We start from the raw sequence: 19398 nt of genomic DNA on the forward strand, positions 1-19398 counted from the left end.
CCACTTGTACAAAGAAATATGGCAATGTATTTTGTCCCAAATCGATGCACGCTCACCAGAAGGATTTTGGAAGTCATGTATAAATCGTTCAAGGAAGTGGGCGGTACCTTAGTACGCGGTCGGATGTCTGATTGGATTTGCTGCTGCAGCTGTCTATCACGTGACTCTTCTCATGCACCTTCGCCATCTTCTCAGCCGCCGCAATGGGACAACCCGACAGACTTAGGGTGAGAAATTGGTGAGGGGGGGGGGGGTGTTCAAATGGTTAGTTTGCGCACACTGACACACATGTGACATCGTAATTCGCTGTATCTCTATTTTGGCATATGTGAGGTGCCATGCCTGAACAATCAGTGTGAAATTAACCCTTTCAGACACTACAAAGGACAGATATTCAAATGTTACTTTTTCTTATATTAATTAATGTTTGCGTCACCATTTTGCATCAACCACTACCACATAACCTCATGTGTGTTGCCGTCTACAGCCATTTTTTTGCTTAAAGAATAGGTAAAAAAATTGAGGGGAAAAAGCCTTATGTAGGTTAACATTATTTGTGCATTAAGAGGTTAAATGAGATATAATCAATATTTTGTTATTAGATCGATTGATATCAATTTTGGAAAAAGTATCGGTGAGGATGATAGAGAATAGAAAGAATAGAAGTTATCATATTTAAAAGTTTCATGTTGTATGCTTAGTTGGCCGAACACAAGGCCGAATAATAAGCGCCGAAAACCTGGGGTCAATCTGAGGTGAACAGACACAGCCTGTTAAACTGTCATCCTCAGGTAGGAGATCTGGCCTCGCACGGAAGGGAGGGAGGACTTGATAAACTCCTTCAGAGGAAGAGCTCATTCGCAAGGTTACAAATTTATCGGTTCATGGAAAGGACAACCCCTTAAAATATCTATGTTCTGTTGGTTTATGGATGTTGGTGCTTGTAACATGGGACCTCCAGGGGCGTGGTATTCAAATCAAAAAGACTGATTTACTTATGTATCACTTAAATTTGCATATACTCTCAATAAATAGCGTGGCAGAGGGCTGCAGAGGTCAGGCAACGGTCATGAATGGCTACATCCCCTGCCGGCAGTAAAAGACAATTTCCCATTGTTCACAGTGTCCAAACAAACATCTCTGACAGAAAGACACGTTACCCGTTTTTGACCAGAAATAGAAAAAAAAAAGAGTTTGTCTTGTCAAGCAGAAGATGTTCATATCTTTTGACTTTATGTCACACCTTGAAGTTAGAAACGAGCAAAAACAAGATGCGGTCTCTCAATATACATGATGCAGAACCGTCACCCAAACATGAGCGAGTTTGAGCAGAGTGTGACAAAAAAGATGTGAAGTGTGCTGCCTTTCTTTGAAAATTTGTCAGGTTGTGTGAAAATGATGAAGAGCGCTATACTGACCCAAGGTCAGGTTTTAAACAGTGTTGGAAGATTGATGTAAAGGCTGAAGAAACCTTTTCATCGATGGACCACTCTTGTTCAAGTGAGAGCCTACACAGACCAATTTGTAGAAAAAAAATAAATAAAACACTTTTGAAGCCTTAAACACACACGTTTTCATCAGGAAATGTGTGTTCTTCAGAAGCGCTATATCACTTGTTTTAAAGCCTCTATATATCTATCCTCTATCCATCCATCACTCATCTGTATGTCTATCCATTTATTCATTTATTTATATATTTATGCGACCCCTTCAAGGGAAAAGCCGAAAGGCTGAAGAAATCTTTTCATCGATGGACCACTCCTGTACGAATGAGAGCTTACACAGACGTAGAGTTTGTTGATTGTTATTATTATCATAAAGGCTAATCGAATCCAATTATTATTATTATTATTATTATTATTGTAATACTGAACCCGGGCCCCGCCGGAGAAGGGAAAATTTAGTTGGTCCCTACAGGAAAACATTTGGGTATCCCTGGTTTCAAGGTTTAGAATTATTGTGAAATCACCCATCAGAGTCATTTTTCATTATGCTGTATGATAGAATTAAGCTATCATATTGTCGCGTGATGAAATTGTATCGTAACGTAAAATGGTGTAACATGCAATGATTTTTTTTTTGTTTTATTGCGAAGGTTTACTGGAAGTGACATAAAAAAAAACTTGCATGACCTCTTATTTGGAGAACTGTGCGAAAAGATCAGCTTGAAGTGTGTTTTAAAGGACAACCGACGTCACTTTTTTGTTTTTTAACTGACACCAGAAAAACGTTTTATAGCATCTAAAATACCCAAAACACGCAGTATGATATTTTTAGTCAAATGCAAAACACCAACAAAAATGACTTAAAGTGTCCAAAATCTGCAAAAAATTGAGCTGCGAATTGGGCATTTTCAGAATGTCCCGCCCCCAGTTCGTGACGTCACGCCAAGACGTCTTGCATTGCTAGTGAATCAAAACAATGGCTTCAGATTCGGAGAATATGCTTTCTTGTTACACATCCAGTTATGAATATGATTCAAATAGTTCTGAAGAGGAAAGCATACATGTTTGCAATTGATTAAAGAATTTATTTTTGCCATTTTGAGGCAACATTGGGGGGAAAATCTCTCACCCAAAAAAAGAGGCACAAAATGGCGACCTCCTGTGGCCAACTCCGTTTCCACAGACTGATAAATTCCTTATATGGAGCTTGGACGCCCTCTTCTGGCCTCCTGGCGGCTTTTGGGTGCGACACGAGGTCCCCAGACCAAACAGGTACAGCAAAATACATTGACGTGATGGAAGGACCGCTATAATGCGTCTTTTTTACGCACAAGGGCGGTCCTTTAGTGACGTCACGTACGAACTCGTCACCAACTAAAAAACAAGACTTCCTGAATATTCAGCGTAAGTCTTAAAACGTAAAATATAGATATATGCGGTGGAATCTTTGTAAAATACGCTCAGTTGAAGTCATTTGAAGCCATTTTACAAATTATGGACACAATTTGTCCGGAGACGTTGGTTGTCCTTTAAGTGTGTGGACATCTGCAAATTGAGTGAATGCTGTCCCGACAAAAATGGTTTGAATGCAGGCCGGCAAGCGGGAATAGTGCGCGACACATCCGCTGCTGCAGTTTTTGTGTGTGTTTCCATGACGACGGCTAGAAATGAAAGCCCGTTCGAAGCTGCAGTGGCGGGCTAACAGATGCTAAGCTAACTAGTGCTGCTTTGTCTACACACTCCCAGTGGGGCTGTGCCACATAACACTGCCAATATCTGGCAACATGCTCCTCTAACAGGGGCTGTGCAGCTTTTCCTTGTGGAGTGAAGGCACAATAAGCAATGACTTTACGAACTACAGTATAGTGATACCTTGGCTTACGAACTTAATTGGTTCTCAGACAGAGTGTGTAAGGCGAAAAGTGTGTATCCCAAAAATTAATTTGTCAGAGGAAACCATTAAAATAAGAATAATCCGTTCCCAGGTCCGCATAAAACATAATTTTCTACTTCCTAATTTTCTAAGCCTTAAAACTACACAAAATATAATATATTTTGTTGTCTTAAAACTACACAAAATATAATATATTTTGTGTAGTTTTGTGTAGTGTATTTTTATTTATATACACAAAATATATAATATAGTCTGCCTGTCTCTAATGTCTAAACCACCTCCCCTCACTGCTGCATCTGCATTCTTGACCAATCACGTGGCTTTAACCGCAGACTGGGGGCGGGGAATAGAGTAAAAAAACAGTCGGCTGCCATTTTGTTGTGAGAAGAACGGGCTCGTACGCGAACGACACATCAGTCATTGAGGCAGCTCCGTGTGTATCCCGAAACAAGTTCGTATGCCAAGGTAAAATTGTCATAAATAACGTTCGTAAAACGAAAAGTTCGTAAGCCAAGGGGTTTGTAAACCGAGGTATCACTGTATATGAGAATTTACAAAACTGGACTGGACCTTACCCTGAACAACCACATATTGTCAGTTTAGCATCTCGTCGGATCATCTCATCATTTTAGAAATAAAAGGAAGCTTGGAGTCACAAAGATCAATACTAATTGATCACATATGTTTTGTTTTGTCATGTTGAATGTATTGAGTTACAAAAGCAAGAGAGTTAAAATGATGGACGGATTGAATGATACACGTCAGGGCTAGTTGTGGCTTTTATTGATCAATGGACATTCATTGTGTATGTGTAGGGCACGGTGGTGATATTGTATCAGGTGTCAAAAAACATGAGCTCCCCTCTCACAGGATGTGATGACATCAGCGGAAGACACGCACTTATGCGGCAGGAAAAAAAGAGGAAAGAGAGAAGCGGATCTTTAGTCCTTGCCAGGAGCCGAACCTGCAGGTGACTCGAGAATTCCATTTTTTGCCTTTTTTTTTTCAACCCATTGTTTGACTTTTTGTAATTATTATATTATGCCTGGGGAAATGTTACTTGACCAAATGGACAAATAATAATAATACATTTCATTTATAAGCGCCTTTCAAAACTCTTAAGGTCACTTTACAGTCGCAGGATACGTTTTTCTGTGGGTGAGCAGCGGCAGCCACACACGCCAGCGTTGACTCAACCCGGAAGTAACTCAAATAGACAGGAAGCTAGCCAGCTAGCTAGCCAGCCAATAGACAGCCAATAGATACCCAGCCATCTAAAGATGACATTTACTGAACTTAAAACTGCTCTTACTAATTCCTAGCTATCTAGCTAGGTAGCTAGATAATGTCTTGTATCGGTACTCTGTATCGTTATATGTACGTTATTATGACCGAAACGTCACAATGGCCCGAAATGTAAGCGACTTTTGCCGGCAGACAGGTGGAGATAATTGTCTTTAGCAATCTATTAGCTATATCGCTATCTAGCTGGTTGGCTAGCTATCTAGCTGGCTATTAGCTGTCAAGATAGCTAGCTAGATCTCTACTTGCTATCTAGCTATCTATCTAGCTATTAGCTGTCGAGCTAGCTAGCTTTCTACTTGCTATCTAGTTGGCTAGCTATCTATCTAGCTATTAGCTGTCGAGCTAGCTAGCTAACTCTCTATTTGCTATGCATTGGCTAGCTAGCTAGCTTTCTATCTGAGTTACTTCTGGGTTGAGCGAACGCCGGCGAGAGTGGCCGCCGCCGAATGTTCACCCTTTCAGATTTTGGGAAAAGGTACCAAAGTGTTCAGCTCACAACACATCTTCATAGCCCCCCACATAAGCGCTCACTTACTTTAGCGCTTACTTTAGCGTCTGCATTAGCGCTCGCTGACTGACAAAACTCACCTGCGGTGCGAGTTCCTGTTGCTATTGACATGACCCCGTCCGGAGCAGCCGGGGGTTGGGCACTTTAAAACATTTTCATACATGGCAAGGACTTGAGAGGAGAAGGTGAGAAAGACAAACGAGGGTTAGGAGCAGACAGGAAAGTTATAAGGAAACTCTGCGTCGCCAAATGCCGAGCATGCGCTAGAGAGACGCATCCCGCAAAGAACAAACAAAAGTGATAAGTGCACATTCAGTCAGTCTTCTTGCTACACAGGCGAACACATGCGATCATTTGGAAAGAATCATCAGGAGTGAGTGATGGGGAATAAGAATATATATATTTAAAACTTTCATGCTGTTATATGCTTAGTGGACATGTGTGACTCGAATACACAATTGAAGCACAGACAACCTGGGGCCAATCTGAGGTCAACAGACACAACTTGTTAAACTGTCATCTTCATCTCGGAGATCTTGGACAGAATTTAGGACTCGGAAACTCCTTTCTCACAGGAGTAATTTACGACTTGAAACTCCTTCACAGGAAAAGCTCATTAGGCAGGTTACAAATTGATCAGTTCGTGGAAAAGACAATGTTTTATTGCTTACAGCTGTTCGTGCTTAGAACTCAAGAGGTGTGATATTCTAATCAAGAAAACTATGTTTTACTAATGTATCACTTAAAGGACAACCGACGTCTCTGGACAAGTTTTGTCCATAATTTGTAAAATGGTTTCGAATGACTTCTACTGACCGTATTTTACAAAGATTCCACCGCCATATAGCTATGTTTTACGTTTTAAGACTCGCGCTGAATATTCAGGAAGTCTTGTTTTTGAGTTGGTGACGAGTCCTCACCCTACGTCACTGAAGGAACGCCACTGACTGAGAAAGGACATACTTTGTATCACCTCAATGCATTTTGCAGTACTTTGTTTGGTCTGGAAACTTCGTGTTGTTCCGTGTTGATGGCGAAATTAGAAGGTAAACACATAAATAATGCAATGGTGAATTATTGTATGTTACACCGAGACAACTCTTTGATATTCGTTGAAAAAAATTCCAAGCTGGAAAATAAAACTATTTTCAACGGAGCTCTGCCACCATCTTCTGCATTTTCTGTGACACAACACATCAGTCTTAATCGCTCAAAATGAGCCAGAAGACCTTCTTTAATCGATTGCAAACATTTATACTTTCCTCTTCAGAACTATTTGAATCATATTCATAACTGGATGTGTAACAAGAAAGCATATTCTCCGAATCTGAAGCCATTGTTTCGATTCTCGAGCAAGGCAAGACGTCTTCAATTTTTCTGCAGATTTTGGACACTTTAAGTCATTTTTATTGGTGCTTTGCATTTGATTAAAAATATCAGCCTGCGTGTTTTGGGTATTTTAGATGCTATTAACCGTTTTTCTGATGTAAGTTAGGAAACAAAAAAACTGATGTCGGTTGTCCTTTAAATTTGCATATACTCTCAATAAATAGCTTGGCAGAGGCCTGCAGAATTCAGGCGTCTGTCATGAATGGCTGCGTCTCCTGCTAGGAGTAAAAGACAATCTTTCTGGGTTCGAGCCTTTGTCCACAGTGTCTGATCAAACATCTCTGACAGTAAGTGAACGTGAACGAAAGCTGGACACAAAGGCCATAAAACAGATACTTTTATGGTGTAGGGCAGGTTGTGTCAAACTCATTTTTGTCGCAGGCCAGATTTTAATAAAAAATTCCCACGCAGGGCCGTTACGACAGAAAACACATTAAAAAAGGCAATTTTATTCTCCTTGTTAAAATTACTGTAATGAGAAGTTTCATAACAACAACATGCTTTTATTATTGTCACGTTTTGGTTTGCGACCAAAAGGTGGCACTGTAGGGCCCGCCTGCACATAAATATGTGTTGGTCGTTTTAATCAGTGGCAGTTTAAAGGACTCACGGCATGAACATTCACTGTCGGGTCATTGTTTGGTTTCACCCTGTCAGGTTTGTTTCATCTTGTCATGATTTACGCGTGGTTTTGTTTGCTACTTTGGACCTTTCTGTTCTGATGACTGTTGATTTTGTTCTTGCTGACTTTATTTAATATAACCTCCAGGATTTAGTGCGCATGGATCTGTAGCGCCTGCCTGAGGGAAGTTGCTGGAAAAGGTGGTGGGCAGGGTGCGGAGGGTCTAGTAGGACCTCCTGTCTGCCTTTTTGGGGTCCTCCACCACTTCTACCACCTTGTGACAAGTATTTTTAATATAAATTCGAATTTAAAATTTCGGTCGAGATTTTACCAAGCATCAGGAAGTTTGATTTGCTTTCGCAGGCCACACAAAATGATGTGGCGGCTCAGATTTGGCCCCAGGGCCTTGAGTTTGACTCCTGTGGTGTTGGGTGTTACAGAAAAGCGATCACATAGAAATAAGCAGAAAGCGATTGCATCTTGACGAATATGATGAGGGAGGGAGGAAAACGATGACAGGGATGTAAAAACATGTTGGAGTCAACATAAGAGAAGACAAAAAAGCTGACTTGGTCATTTTTACCGGATTTGGTTGTGTTTAAAAAATTCTCTTGCCAAATCATTGAGCCACATACATTGATGTAGAAAACAGCGGTCAGTTTTAACCCTTACAAGGACAGCGGGTGCTACAGTGGACAGCTTATCATGTCATCAGGTTTGATTAATGGTGCATGAAAGGGTTAAAGAAAAATGCTTCAATGAAAACAAAAATAAAAGACAACAAACATGCAGAATGTATAATAAAGATAAAGGCGGCACAAGATTTGCTTCCGACAAGTCATCTGAAAGTCTCATTCATCCCAATCCATGATTGGTTCAGTGATTTTGCAGCGGGAAAAAACAAAAACAGGATCTGTTTTGGCAACAACCAGAATATCCATGAATTATCATAGAGAAGCTAATGCTAATGAACAGTTAATCACGCAGAGTCAGATGACTTGTTTGCGGAGAGTCAAGTATGCAGTGGAGTGTCAAGACTTACTCTCAGGCGGGACACGGTCTTTGTGAGGACAGCCGGACAGGCTACGGTGGTGCGGGTATAGACCCGTCACGTGACCCGTTCCGTCGCAGCCCGGCGTTGGGCATTTGCTTTCCTTCTTCTCTCCCCGCGAAGACTCTGAACAAGTGCAACGGGAATTTAAATCACAAGTTCACCCACAGTGATACCTTGGCTTACGAACTTAATTGGTTCACAGACAGAGTGTGTAAGGCAAAAAATGTGTATCCCAAAAAATAATTTCCCATAGGTAACCATTAAAATGAGAATAATCAGTTCTCAGGTCCCTATAAAACATAATTCTCTACTTTATAATTTTCTAAGCCTTAAAACTACACAAAATATACCTTATTTTATGTATAATAAATGTGCGATGTGGTATTATAATTAAAGAAATATACTGTACTATATAATAAAGTTGTTTTATTTACCTTTGTGGTGTCGATGGCTTGATGGAATGGATGGCTTTTTGCATAAAGTGTCTCAAGGAGCTCTGGGTTGTACATCTTGGAAGTTGTGATATTGCAACAGCAACAGATGCAAGCAGACACACTAGAAACATCATTAATAGCTGGTTCCCTTTCTTGTCTTTTCATTTCAAATTGAACTGATGGCTAGTGCGGGTTATTTGTGGAGCCTGATTAATGGGAATTTTAACCTTGCACTCTGCCTTTCCAAATTTCCAAAATCCCGAGTCCAAATTTAACCTTGCAGTCCACACTGTGCCTTTGAACTATCAAAATTGAAACGAGTCCAAATTTCACAGTTTTCTATCCATTTTCTATCCAATCACGTGGCTTTAACCGACGACTGGGGGCGGGGAGCAGAGGACCAAAACAAGCCGGCTGCCTTTTTCTTGGTAGGAGAAAGGGCTCGTTCGCGAACTACACATCACTCATTGTGGCAGCTCCGTGTGTATCCCGAAAAATAGTTTGTATGCCAAGATAACATTGTCATAAATTTAACGTTTGTAAACCGAAAAGTTCCTAAACCAAGGGGTTTGTAAACCGAGGCATCACTGCATTTTGTTTTTTGAGGTGTGTGTGAGTTTTACCTTTGTGGTAGTAGGCCCTCTTTAATGCGTCGTGGTGCATCCTGGATTTGCGCTCGTCGCCCCCACCCGTCCTGTGCTCGCCGTGTCCGCGGTGGTGATGGTGGTGATGACGATGGTGGTGGTGGTCCCGTCTGGAGTGCTTGTGTTCCGGGACCAAGCGGTCCCTCATGACTTTGGCACGTTCCGACTCCAGCGCGATGGCTTTTTCCAGCAGCGAGAGATTCCCCTTGGCCATGTCAAAAGTGTCGTCGGACCGCTCCGAGGCCACCGACGTGGTGTCCTCATCGCACTCCTGACTGCAGCCGGCGGGGTAACCGTGCGACGCCGGGCTTAGCTGCTCCTCTAGTTTCAGCAGGTTCACCATGTCGGAAAAGCTGCGCTCCGGTGGGCCGCTGTCGTCCTGGCAATCCAGTTGGCAGGCGTCGTACCTGAAAGGATCAGAGCAAGAAATAAATGACTGAAAGTTCAAGATAATTGTGAAAAGGTGCAAAGAATGAAAACATAGGATGAAAATATTATTTACCATTTCAGTTTTAATGATTTCCTGTTGCATTAAATTACTGGTGTCAAAGTCAAGGCCCGGGGGCCAAATCTGGCCCGCCACATCATTTTATTCAGCCCACGAAAGCAAATTAAACGTATGAAATTCCGGGATGCTTGCTAAAATCCAAATCAAAATCTCAAATTATCATATGTAAACCACAATAACAGTCAATATTTTTGACATCAAATTTGAAAATTACCAGGGCCTTGAGTTTGACTCCTGTGGTGTTGGGTGTTACAGAAAAGCGATCACATAGAAATCAGCAGAAAGCGATTGCCTTCTTGACGAATATGATGAGGGAGGGAGGAAAACAATGAAAGGGATGTAAAAACATGTTGGAGGCAACATAAGAGAAGACAAAAAAAGCTGACTTGGTCATTTTTACCGGATTTGGTTGTGTTTAAAAAATTCTCTTGCCAAATCATTGAGCCACATACATTGATGTAGAAAACAGCGGTCAGTTTTAACCCTTATAAGGACAGCGGGTGCTACAATGGACAGCTTATCATGTCATCAGGTTTGATTAATGGTGCATGAAAGGGTTAAAGAAAAATGCTTCAATGAAAACAAAAATAAAAGACAACAAACATGCAGAATGTATAATAAAGATAAAGGCGGCACAAGATTTGCTTCCGACAAGTCATCTGAAAGTCTCATTCATCCCAATCCATGATTGGTTCAGTGATTTTGCAGCGGGAAAAAACAAAAACAGGATCTGTTTTGGCAACAACCAGAATATCCATGAATTATCATAGAGAAGCTAATGCTAATGAATCACGCAGAGTCAGATGACTTGTTTGCGGAGAGTCAAGTATGCAGTGGAGTGTCAAGACTTACTCTCAGGCGGGACACGGTCTTTGTGAGGACAGCCGGACAGGCTACGGTGGTGCGGGTATAGACCCGTCACGTGACCCGTTCCGTCGCAGCCCGGCGTTGGGCATTTGCTTTCCTTCTTCTCTCCCCGCGAAGACTCTGAACAAGTGCAACGGGAATTTAAATCACAAGTTCACCCACAGTGATACCTTGATTTACGAACTTAATTGGTTCACAGACAGAGTGTGTAAGGCAAAAAATGTGTATCCCAAAAAATAATTTCCCATAGGTAACCATTAAAATGAGAATAATCAGTTCTCAGGTCCCTATAAAACATAATTCTCTACTTTATAATTTTCTAAGCCTTAAAACTACACAAAATATACCTTATTTTATGTATAATAAATGTGCTATGTGGTATTATAATTAAAGAAATATACTGTACTATATAATAAAGTTGTTTTATTTACCTTTGTGGTGTCGATGGCTTGATGGAATGGATGGCTTTTTGCATAAAGTGTCTCAAGGAGCTCTGGGTTGTACATCTTGGAAGTTGTGATATTGCAACAGCAACAGATGCAAGCAGACACACTAGAAACATCATTAATAGCTGGTTCCCTTTCTTGTCTTTTCATTTCAAATTGAACTGATGGCTAGTGCGGGTTATTTGTGGAGCTTGATGAATGGGAATTTTAACCTTGCACTCTGCCTTTCCAAATTTCCAAAATCCCGAGTCCAAATTTAACCTTGCAGTCCACACTGTGCCTTTGAACTATCAAAATTGAAACGAGTCCAAATTTCACAGTTTTCTATCCATTTTGTCACACTCTGTCGTCTGCCTGTCTCTTTCATGTTTAAACTACTTCCCCTCACTTCTGCGTTCTTGACCAATCACGTGGCTTTACCCGAAGACTGGGGGTGGGGAATAACAGACATTTTGTTTTTTGGAGAATGGCTTCACTCTCTCTCTGTCTGTAACCGCCCCCCCACCCCCCACTACTGCGTTCTTGACCAATCACGTGGCTTTAACCGACGACTGGGGGCGGAGAGCAGAGGACCAAAACAAGCCGGCTGCCTTTTTCTTGGTAGGAGAAAGGGCTCGTTCGCGAACGACACATCACTCATTGTGGCAGCTCCGTGTGTATCCCGAAAAATAGTTTGTATGCCAAGATAACATTGTCATAAATTTAACGTTTGTAAACCGAAAAGTTCCTAAACCAAGGGGTTTGTAAACCGAGGCATCACTGCATTTTGTTTTTTGAGGTGTGTGTGAGTTTTACCTTTGTGGTAGTAGGCCCTCTTTAATGCGTCGTGGTGCATCCTGGACTTGCGCTCGTCGCCCCCACCCGTCCTGTGCTCGCCGTGTCCGCGGTGGTGATGGTGGTGATGACGATGGTGGTGGTGGTCCCGTCTGGAGTGCTTGTGTTCCGGGACCAAGCGGTCCCTCATGACTTTGGCACGTTCCGACTCCAGCGCGATGGCTTTTTCCAGCAGCGAGAGATTCCCCTTGGCCATGTCAAAAGTGTCGTCGGACCGCTCCGAGGCCACCGACGTGGTGTCCTCATCGCACTCCTGACTGCAGCCGGCGGGGTAACCGTGCGACGCCGGGCTTAGCTGCTCCTCTAGTTTCAGCAGGTTCACCATGTCGGAAAAGCTGCGCTCCGGTGGGCCGCTGTCGTCCTGGCAATCCAGTTGGCAGGCATCGTACCTGAAAGGATCAGAGCAAGAAATAAATGACTGAAAGTTCAAGATAATTGTGAAAAGGAGCAAAGAATGAAAACATAGGATGAAAATATTCTTTACCATTTCAGTTTTAATGATTTCATGTTGCATTAAATTACTGGTGTCAAAGTCAAGGCCCGGGGGCCAAATCTGGCCCGCCACATCATTTTATTCAGCCCACGAAAGCAAATTAAATACAGTAAAGTCTCGTTATATCGATATTCAAGGGAGTCCGAAAAAATATCGATATAACCGGGACTATCGATATATCCGATATCGATATAACGAGACTTTACAGTATATGAAATTCCGGGATGCTTGCTAAAATCCAAACCAAAATCTCAAATTATCATATGTAAACCACAATAACAGTCATTATTTTTTACATCAAATTTGAAAATTAGTTATTCATTAATTTGTTCCATATGTAATATGTGCGTTCCATATGTAATATGTGGAGGGGATAAAACATTCTAATGGCTTATTCATTAGAATACCGCCCTACCCACTCTTGAGGACTTGCACACTGCAAGAATCAAGACAAGGGCACGGAAAATCCTACTGGACCCTCCGCACCCTGCCCACCACCTTTTCCAGCGACCTATCCAGGTGGATAGGTCTCTGCTCTATTAGAGCAGAGGTCTGGCATCGCCACCTCTGTACAGTCGGGATATGAATAGGGCCAAAGTTACCAGCACAACTTTAGTTTGCTGACAAAGCTCTTCGGATGAGGAGCGAAACGCCCGACACCTTCATCTACACCCGTGCATTAAATCAACTGCGTACCTGTTGTGGTGCAGCTCCCCCTGCTGGTCGGCGTGGTTGTGCAGTTGGTGGTGGTGGTGGTGGTGGTGGTGGTGGTGCAGCGGGCGATCGGCCGGATGCGTCTCACTGAGTTTTCGAGCCAAGTCGAAGCACTGATTCCTCAAACACTCTAAACTACTGAGACATACTTCTTCCTCGCTTCCCTCAGCATGGCCGCCGTGGTCGCCGACGCCGGGCTGCCCGTTCAGGCCGATGTCGGGGAATCCGTCGTCGGGCAGCACGGCGCCGTGTCCCTGCGCCAACAGCTTGAGCGAGTCCACCGTCTCCCTTACCACGTCACTGTCCAGGTCTACGCTGAGATCGGCCTTCCTGTCGCCGCGCTCGCTGCCGTCTTCGTCCTCGTCATTGTCTTCGTCGTCGTCCTCGCCGCCGCTGTTGGAGGAGTTGCTGTTCATCTCTGACTCTGTCAGAACCTGGTAGGCTGCATCTTCCGCAATCTTGCCCAAATTGAGCAAGGATTTAGCCACAAGCTCGTCATAGTTCTCAAACTCATCGCAGGTGCTGAGACCGGGACCGAGGACAGGAGCGGAACCAGGACAAAGGCCAGAACCTGGACCGGAACCTGTGATGCAGCTGTGGTTGTTGTTATCATCCTTATGGAGCGGAATAAGCTTTGGTTGGTAGTCAACTGTCAGGATGGGAACATGGAAAAATATTGGGATTCCATATGAAATGTGCTGTGCTTCATACAAAAAAAGCTTATTTTGGATTTTTTTTTCTTCACTCTACGTCAGTGAACCAAAACTATAATCCACAAATCAAAGTATCGTATTTTTCGGACAATAAGGCGCACCCAAAAGCCTTTATTTTCTTCAAAAGATGACCCTGCGTCTTTTACGCAGTTCATGCCGGGATATATCAAATGGCGTTTCATTTTGGTAATCTCTTAAAATTACTTTGCCAGGTGGAATTTCATCTCGATTTTGCCATAATTTTCCATTTTGAGCACAATGATTAGAAATGGAAAATGTTTTTTTTTCTTTGCTTGTTTTTGTATTTCATGTCTCAAGAAAAAAAAAATGTTTATTTCAGAAAAAAATAAGGCCTAAAAAGTCCATGAAAACCTCTAAGGAACATAAATATTTTAAAGAAAATTCAATTTATTATTGTATTGTGATAAAACTGATGAAACCCTAGAATATGTTTAAGCGCATACAAAAATGAGAAAATACCACACATTGTACTCTTCTGCAATTTCTATTTTTGTGACATTAAAATAAAAAAATTAAAAAATTATAGAAAAATCTGGCTTCAATGTTGACATTCCCCGTGTGGCTGCCGCTGCTCACCCACATAAAAACTTATCCTGTGACTGGAAAGTGACCTTGAGAGTTTTGAAAGGCGCTTACAAATGAAATGTATTATTATTATTATTATTATTTAGCCCAGCACCGTCTAATGCACAGGTGTCAAAGTCAAGGCCAAATGCGGCCCACGACATCATTTTATTGGGCCTGTGAAAGCAAATCAAACTTGTGAGATTCCATAATGCTTGCTAAAATTTCAACTTGTTCCATGTAAACCACAATAACAGTCATTATTTTTTACTTCAAATTTGAAAACTACTATTACTGTACTTTCTGGTGTATAAAGCACACGCAAAAGCGTTCGTTTTCTTCAAAAGATGCGCCTTATACGCAGGTGCGCCTTATATGTGAAGTCATATTGAGGCCCAACAAGTTTCGGTACTGCTGTCAGCACCCACGGCTCCACCCCTCTTTTGTACATGAAGTAGTGTGTAACCCTAGCCTCTATTGTTGCGTCTTATAATGTTGAAATCTTTTTTATATTTGTCTGTCATATTTGGAAAACTTTCATCTATTTGCATACAGTGATACGTTGGCTTACGAACTTAATTGGTTCCCAGACAGAGTGTGTAAGGCGAAAAGTGTGTATCCCAAAAATTAATTTCCCATAGGAAACCATTAAAATGAGAATAATCCGTTCCCAGGTCCCCATAAAACATCATTTTCTACTATTTTCTAAACCATAAAACTACACAAAATACACCTTATTTTATGTATAATAAATGTGCTATGGTATTATAATTAAAGTAATAAACTGACGGTATAATGAAGTCGTTTTATTTACCTTTGTGATAGTCGTTGATGGCTTGATGGAATGCAGTGTCCGGTTTCATCCGCATTAAACACTTGATGAGGAACGTAACCTTCTTTCACCATCTTGAGGAAAGATCCCTTGTAGGTGCTTTCTCTGGGATAATTTTATCTAGTTCCTCATCAATTGTGCTCTGTTTAGCTGGGTTGATAGCTTTTTGCATGAAGTGTACAGATGGCTCGTGCAGGTTGTTTGTGGCGCCTGATTGATGGGAACCTTAACCTTGCAGTCTACAGTCTGTCTTTGAACAGAGTTCAAAGTTGAAACTCTCTCACTGTTGTCTGCCTGTCTCTTTAATGTTTAAACCACCCCCCCTCACTGCTGCGTTCTTGACCAATCACGTGGCTTTAACCGGAGACTGGGGGCGGGGAATAGAGGACATAAACATTCGGCTGTCATTTTGTTGTTGGAATAACGGGCTCGTTTGCGAACAACACATCACTCATTGTGGCAGCTCCGTGTGTCTCCCAAAAATAGTTCGTATGCGGAGGTAAAGTTCGTATGCCAAGGTAAATTTTTCATAAATGTAACGTTCGTAAACCGAAAAGTTCGTAAGCCAAGGGGTTCGGAAACCGAGGTATCACTGTATTGTATTTGGAAAAAATTCATATACAGTAAAGTCTCGTTATATCGATATTCAAGGGAGTCCGAAAAAATATCGATATAACCGGGACTATCGATATATCCGACCCTGTTTGCATGTAATTTTGTCCGTGCGTGCATAGAAATAGTATCGATATAACCGGGACTATCGATATATCCGATATCGATATAACGAGACTTTACTGTATTTATATTTGGAAAACATTTTTCTCTTTATATTATATTCGAAAAACTCATATTTATATATTATATTTGGAAAATGTTTATTTATATATTGTATTTGGAAAACTTTCAGTGATTTAAATATATTTGGAAAACGTTTATGTTTATATATTATATTAGCAAAACTTTTTTCATTCATTGAAGGTGCACCTCTTAGTCTAGTTCGGTGAGCCTTATATATAGAAAAGGTTTGAAAATAAACCATTCATTGGGGGGGGGGCTTATACATTAATTTCTTATGCGCTCTGTCTGTAAAATGTGCAAAGGACGAAACATTCTAATGGCTTCCCCAAATTCATAACACCCCCCCCACCCCAGAAGAAATCGTAACTACGTAGAATGTTGCCCGCAGCAAAAAAATTAGTTTGACACCCTTAGTCTAAAGCAGGTGTGGGGAACCTGTGGCTCGTGAGCAATATATGGCTCTTTTTATGATTGCATCTGGCTCGCCAATAAAACTAAATACATATTCTCGCTTTTTCGCTGTCCATTTCCTGTTTGATCGGCAGTTGGCGGAAAGCGCAATTTTGATTGCATGATACTGACCTATGGCCGTTGATGTCGAAACAGGTAAACGCCCCCTTTTAAATAAGCCTGACGAGTAAAAAAATGACGTTTAATGGACGGAAGCAGTCGCCTTTGTGGAGAGAAATGGTTCTGATTCTAATTTGCAATGAAACAATACCATGAATGAAACAGTTGTATATCAGTGGCACTTTGACAAGCCCCATGCTAACGTTAGCATCAATATACTTCTGTGATAGACAGTAGAAAGCAAGCGTGCAAGCTAATGAGCACAGTGCAGGCTAACTAGCAGTAGCTAGATCGTTTGGCTGGATTTTTACTAATCATGAGGAACGGAAAACTTTTCATATTAATGGTGAGTATTATAATAACTTATATGTGAAGTCATATTGAGGCCCAACAAGTTTCGGTACTGCTGTCAGCACCCACGGCTCCACCCCTCTTTTGTACATGAAGTAGTGTGTAACCCTAGCCTCTATTGTTGCGTCTTATAATGTTGAAATCTTTTTTATATTTGTCTGTCATATTTGGAAAACTTTCATCTATTTGCATACAGTGATACGTTGGCTTACGAACTTAATTGGTTCCCAGACAGAGTGTGTAAGGCGAAAAGTGTGTATCCCAAAAATTAATTTCCCATAGGAAACCATTAAAATGAGAATAATCCGTTCCCAGGTCCCCATAAAACATCATTTTCTACTATTTTCTAAACCATAAAACTACACAAAATACACCTTATTTTATGTATAATAAATGTGCTATGGTATTATAATTAAAGTAATAAACTGACGGTATAATGAAGTCGTTTTATTTACCTTTGTGATAGTCGTTGATGGCTTGATGGAATGCAGTGTCCGGTTTCATCCGCATTAAACACTTGATGAGGAACGTAACCTTCTTTCACCATCTTGAGGAAAGATCCCTTGTAGGTGCTTTCTCTGGGATAATTTTATCTAGTTCCTCATCAATTGTGCTCTGTTTAGCTGGGTTGATAGCTTTTTGCATGAAGTGTACAGATGGCTCGTGCAGGTTGTTTGTGGCGCCTGATTGATGGGAACCTTAACCTTGCAGTCTACAGTCTGTCTTTGAACAGAGTTCAAAGTTGAAACTCTCTCACTGTTGTCTGCCTGTCTCTTTAATGTTTAAACCACCCCCCCTCACTGCTGCGTTCTTGACCAATCACGTGGCTTTAACCGGAGACTGGGGGCGGGGAATAGAGGACATAAACATTCGGCTGTCATTTTGTTGTTGGAATAACGGGCTCGTTTGCGAACAACACATCACTCATTGTGGCAGCTCCGTGTGTCTCCCAAAAATAGTTCGTATGCGGAGGTAAAGTTCGTATGCCAAGGTAAATTTTTCATAAATGTAACGTTCGTAAACCGAAAAGTTCGTAAGCCAAGGGGTTCGGAAACCGAGGTATCACTGTATTGTATTTGGAAAAAATTCATATACAGTAAAGTCTCGTTATATCGATATTCAAGGGAGTCCGAAAAAATATCGATATAACCGGGACTATCGATATATCCGACCCTGTTTGCATGTAATTTTGTCCGTGCGTGCATAGAAATAGTATCGATATAACCGGGACTATCGATATATCCGATATCGATATAACGAGACTTTACTGTATTTATATTTGGAAAACATTTTTCTCTTTATATTATATTCGAAAAACTCATATTTATATATTATATTTGGAAAATGTTTATTTATATATTGTATTTGGAAAACTTTCAGTGATTTAAATATATTTGGAAAACGTTTATGTTTATATATTATATTAGCAAAACTTTTTTCATTCATTGAAGGTGCACCTCTTAGTCTAGTTCGGTGAGCCTTATATATAGAAAAGGTTTGAAAATAAACCATTCATTGGGGGGGGGCTTATACATTAATTTCTTATGCGCTCTGTCTGTAAAATGTGCAAAGGACGAAACATTCTAATGGCTTCCCCAAATTCATAACACCCCCCCCACCCCAGAAGAAATCGTAACTACGTAGAATGTTGCCCGCAGCAAAAAAATTAGTTTGACACCCTTAGTCTAAAGCAGGTGTGGGGAACCTGTGGCTCGTGAGCAATATATGGCTCTTTTTATGATTGCATCTGGCTCGCCAATAAAACTAAATACATATTCTCGCTTTTTCGCTGTCCATTTCCTGTTTGATCGGCAGTTGGCGGAAAGCGCAATTTTGATTGCATGATACTGACCTATGGCCGTTGATGTCGAAACAGGTAAACGCCCCCTTTTAAATAAGCCTGACGAGTAAAAAAATGACGTTTAATGGACGGAAGCAGTCGCCTTTGTGGAGAGAAATGGTTCTGATTCTAATTTGCAATGAAACAATACCATGAATGAAACAGTTGTATATCAGTGGCACTTTGACAAGCCCCATGCTAACGTTAGCATCAATATACTTCTGTGATAGACAGTAGAAAGCAAGCGTGCAAGCTAATGAGCACAGTGCAGGCTAACTAGCAGTAGCTAGATCGTTTGGCTGGATTTTTACTAATCATGAGGAACGGAAAACTTTTCATATTAATGGTGAGTATTATAATAAAGTTATTTTAAATGATACATTCTGACATTTTGTTGAAATCACGTGCGTGCGTGTCTGCGTGGGTGCATGTGCGTGCATGTGTATGGCTCTCTGAAAAACATTTCTAAATATTTTACTTTTATGGCTCTCTGAGTCAAAAAGGTTCCCGACCGCAGGTCTAAAGGGTGCGTAACGTACCCCAGCCTCTGTA

The 19398-nt window shown here is 41.3% G+C and overlaps 1 protein-coding gene across 2 annotated transcripts in view; it reads right to left on the minus strand.

Annotated features, from left to right (window-relative positions):
- The window catches only part of myt1la (myelin transcription factor 1-like, a), a 62754-nt gene that overhangs the window by 22329 nt on the left and 21027 nt on the right, over positions 1 to 19398 (minus strand). Inside the window, exons 8-12 of one of the 2 annotated variants that reach the window (XM_089022002.1) lie at positions 13140 to 13806; positions 9275 to 9702; positions 8206 to 8340; positions 5233 to 5323; positions 108 to 221 (exon numbers count right to left, since the gene is read on the minus strand). In XM_089022002.1, coding sequence (XP_088878128.1) covers positions 108 to 221; positions 5233 to 5323; positions 8206 to 8340; positions 9275 to 9702; positions 13140 to 13806 — 1435 coding nt within the window. Of the gene's footprint in view, positions 1 to 107; positions 222 to 5232; positions 5324 to 8205; positions 8341 to 9274; positions 9703 to 10655; positions 10791 to 11911; positions 12340 to 13139; positions 13807 to 19398 lie in introns of both variants that reach the window. The other variant, XM_089022003.1, reaches the window with a different exon arrangement.

This window comes from Hippocampus bargibanti, linkage group LG19, assembly GCF_051943395.1.
Source record: "Hippocampus bargibanti isolate YZ-2025 linkage group LG19, ASM5194339v1, whole genome shotgun sequence".
NCBI classification, from domain to species: domain Eukaryota; kingdom Metazoa; phylum Chordata; class Actinopteri; order Syngnathiformes; family Syngnathidae; genus Hippocampus; species Hippocampus bargibanti.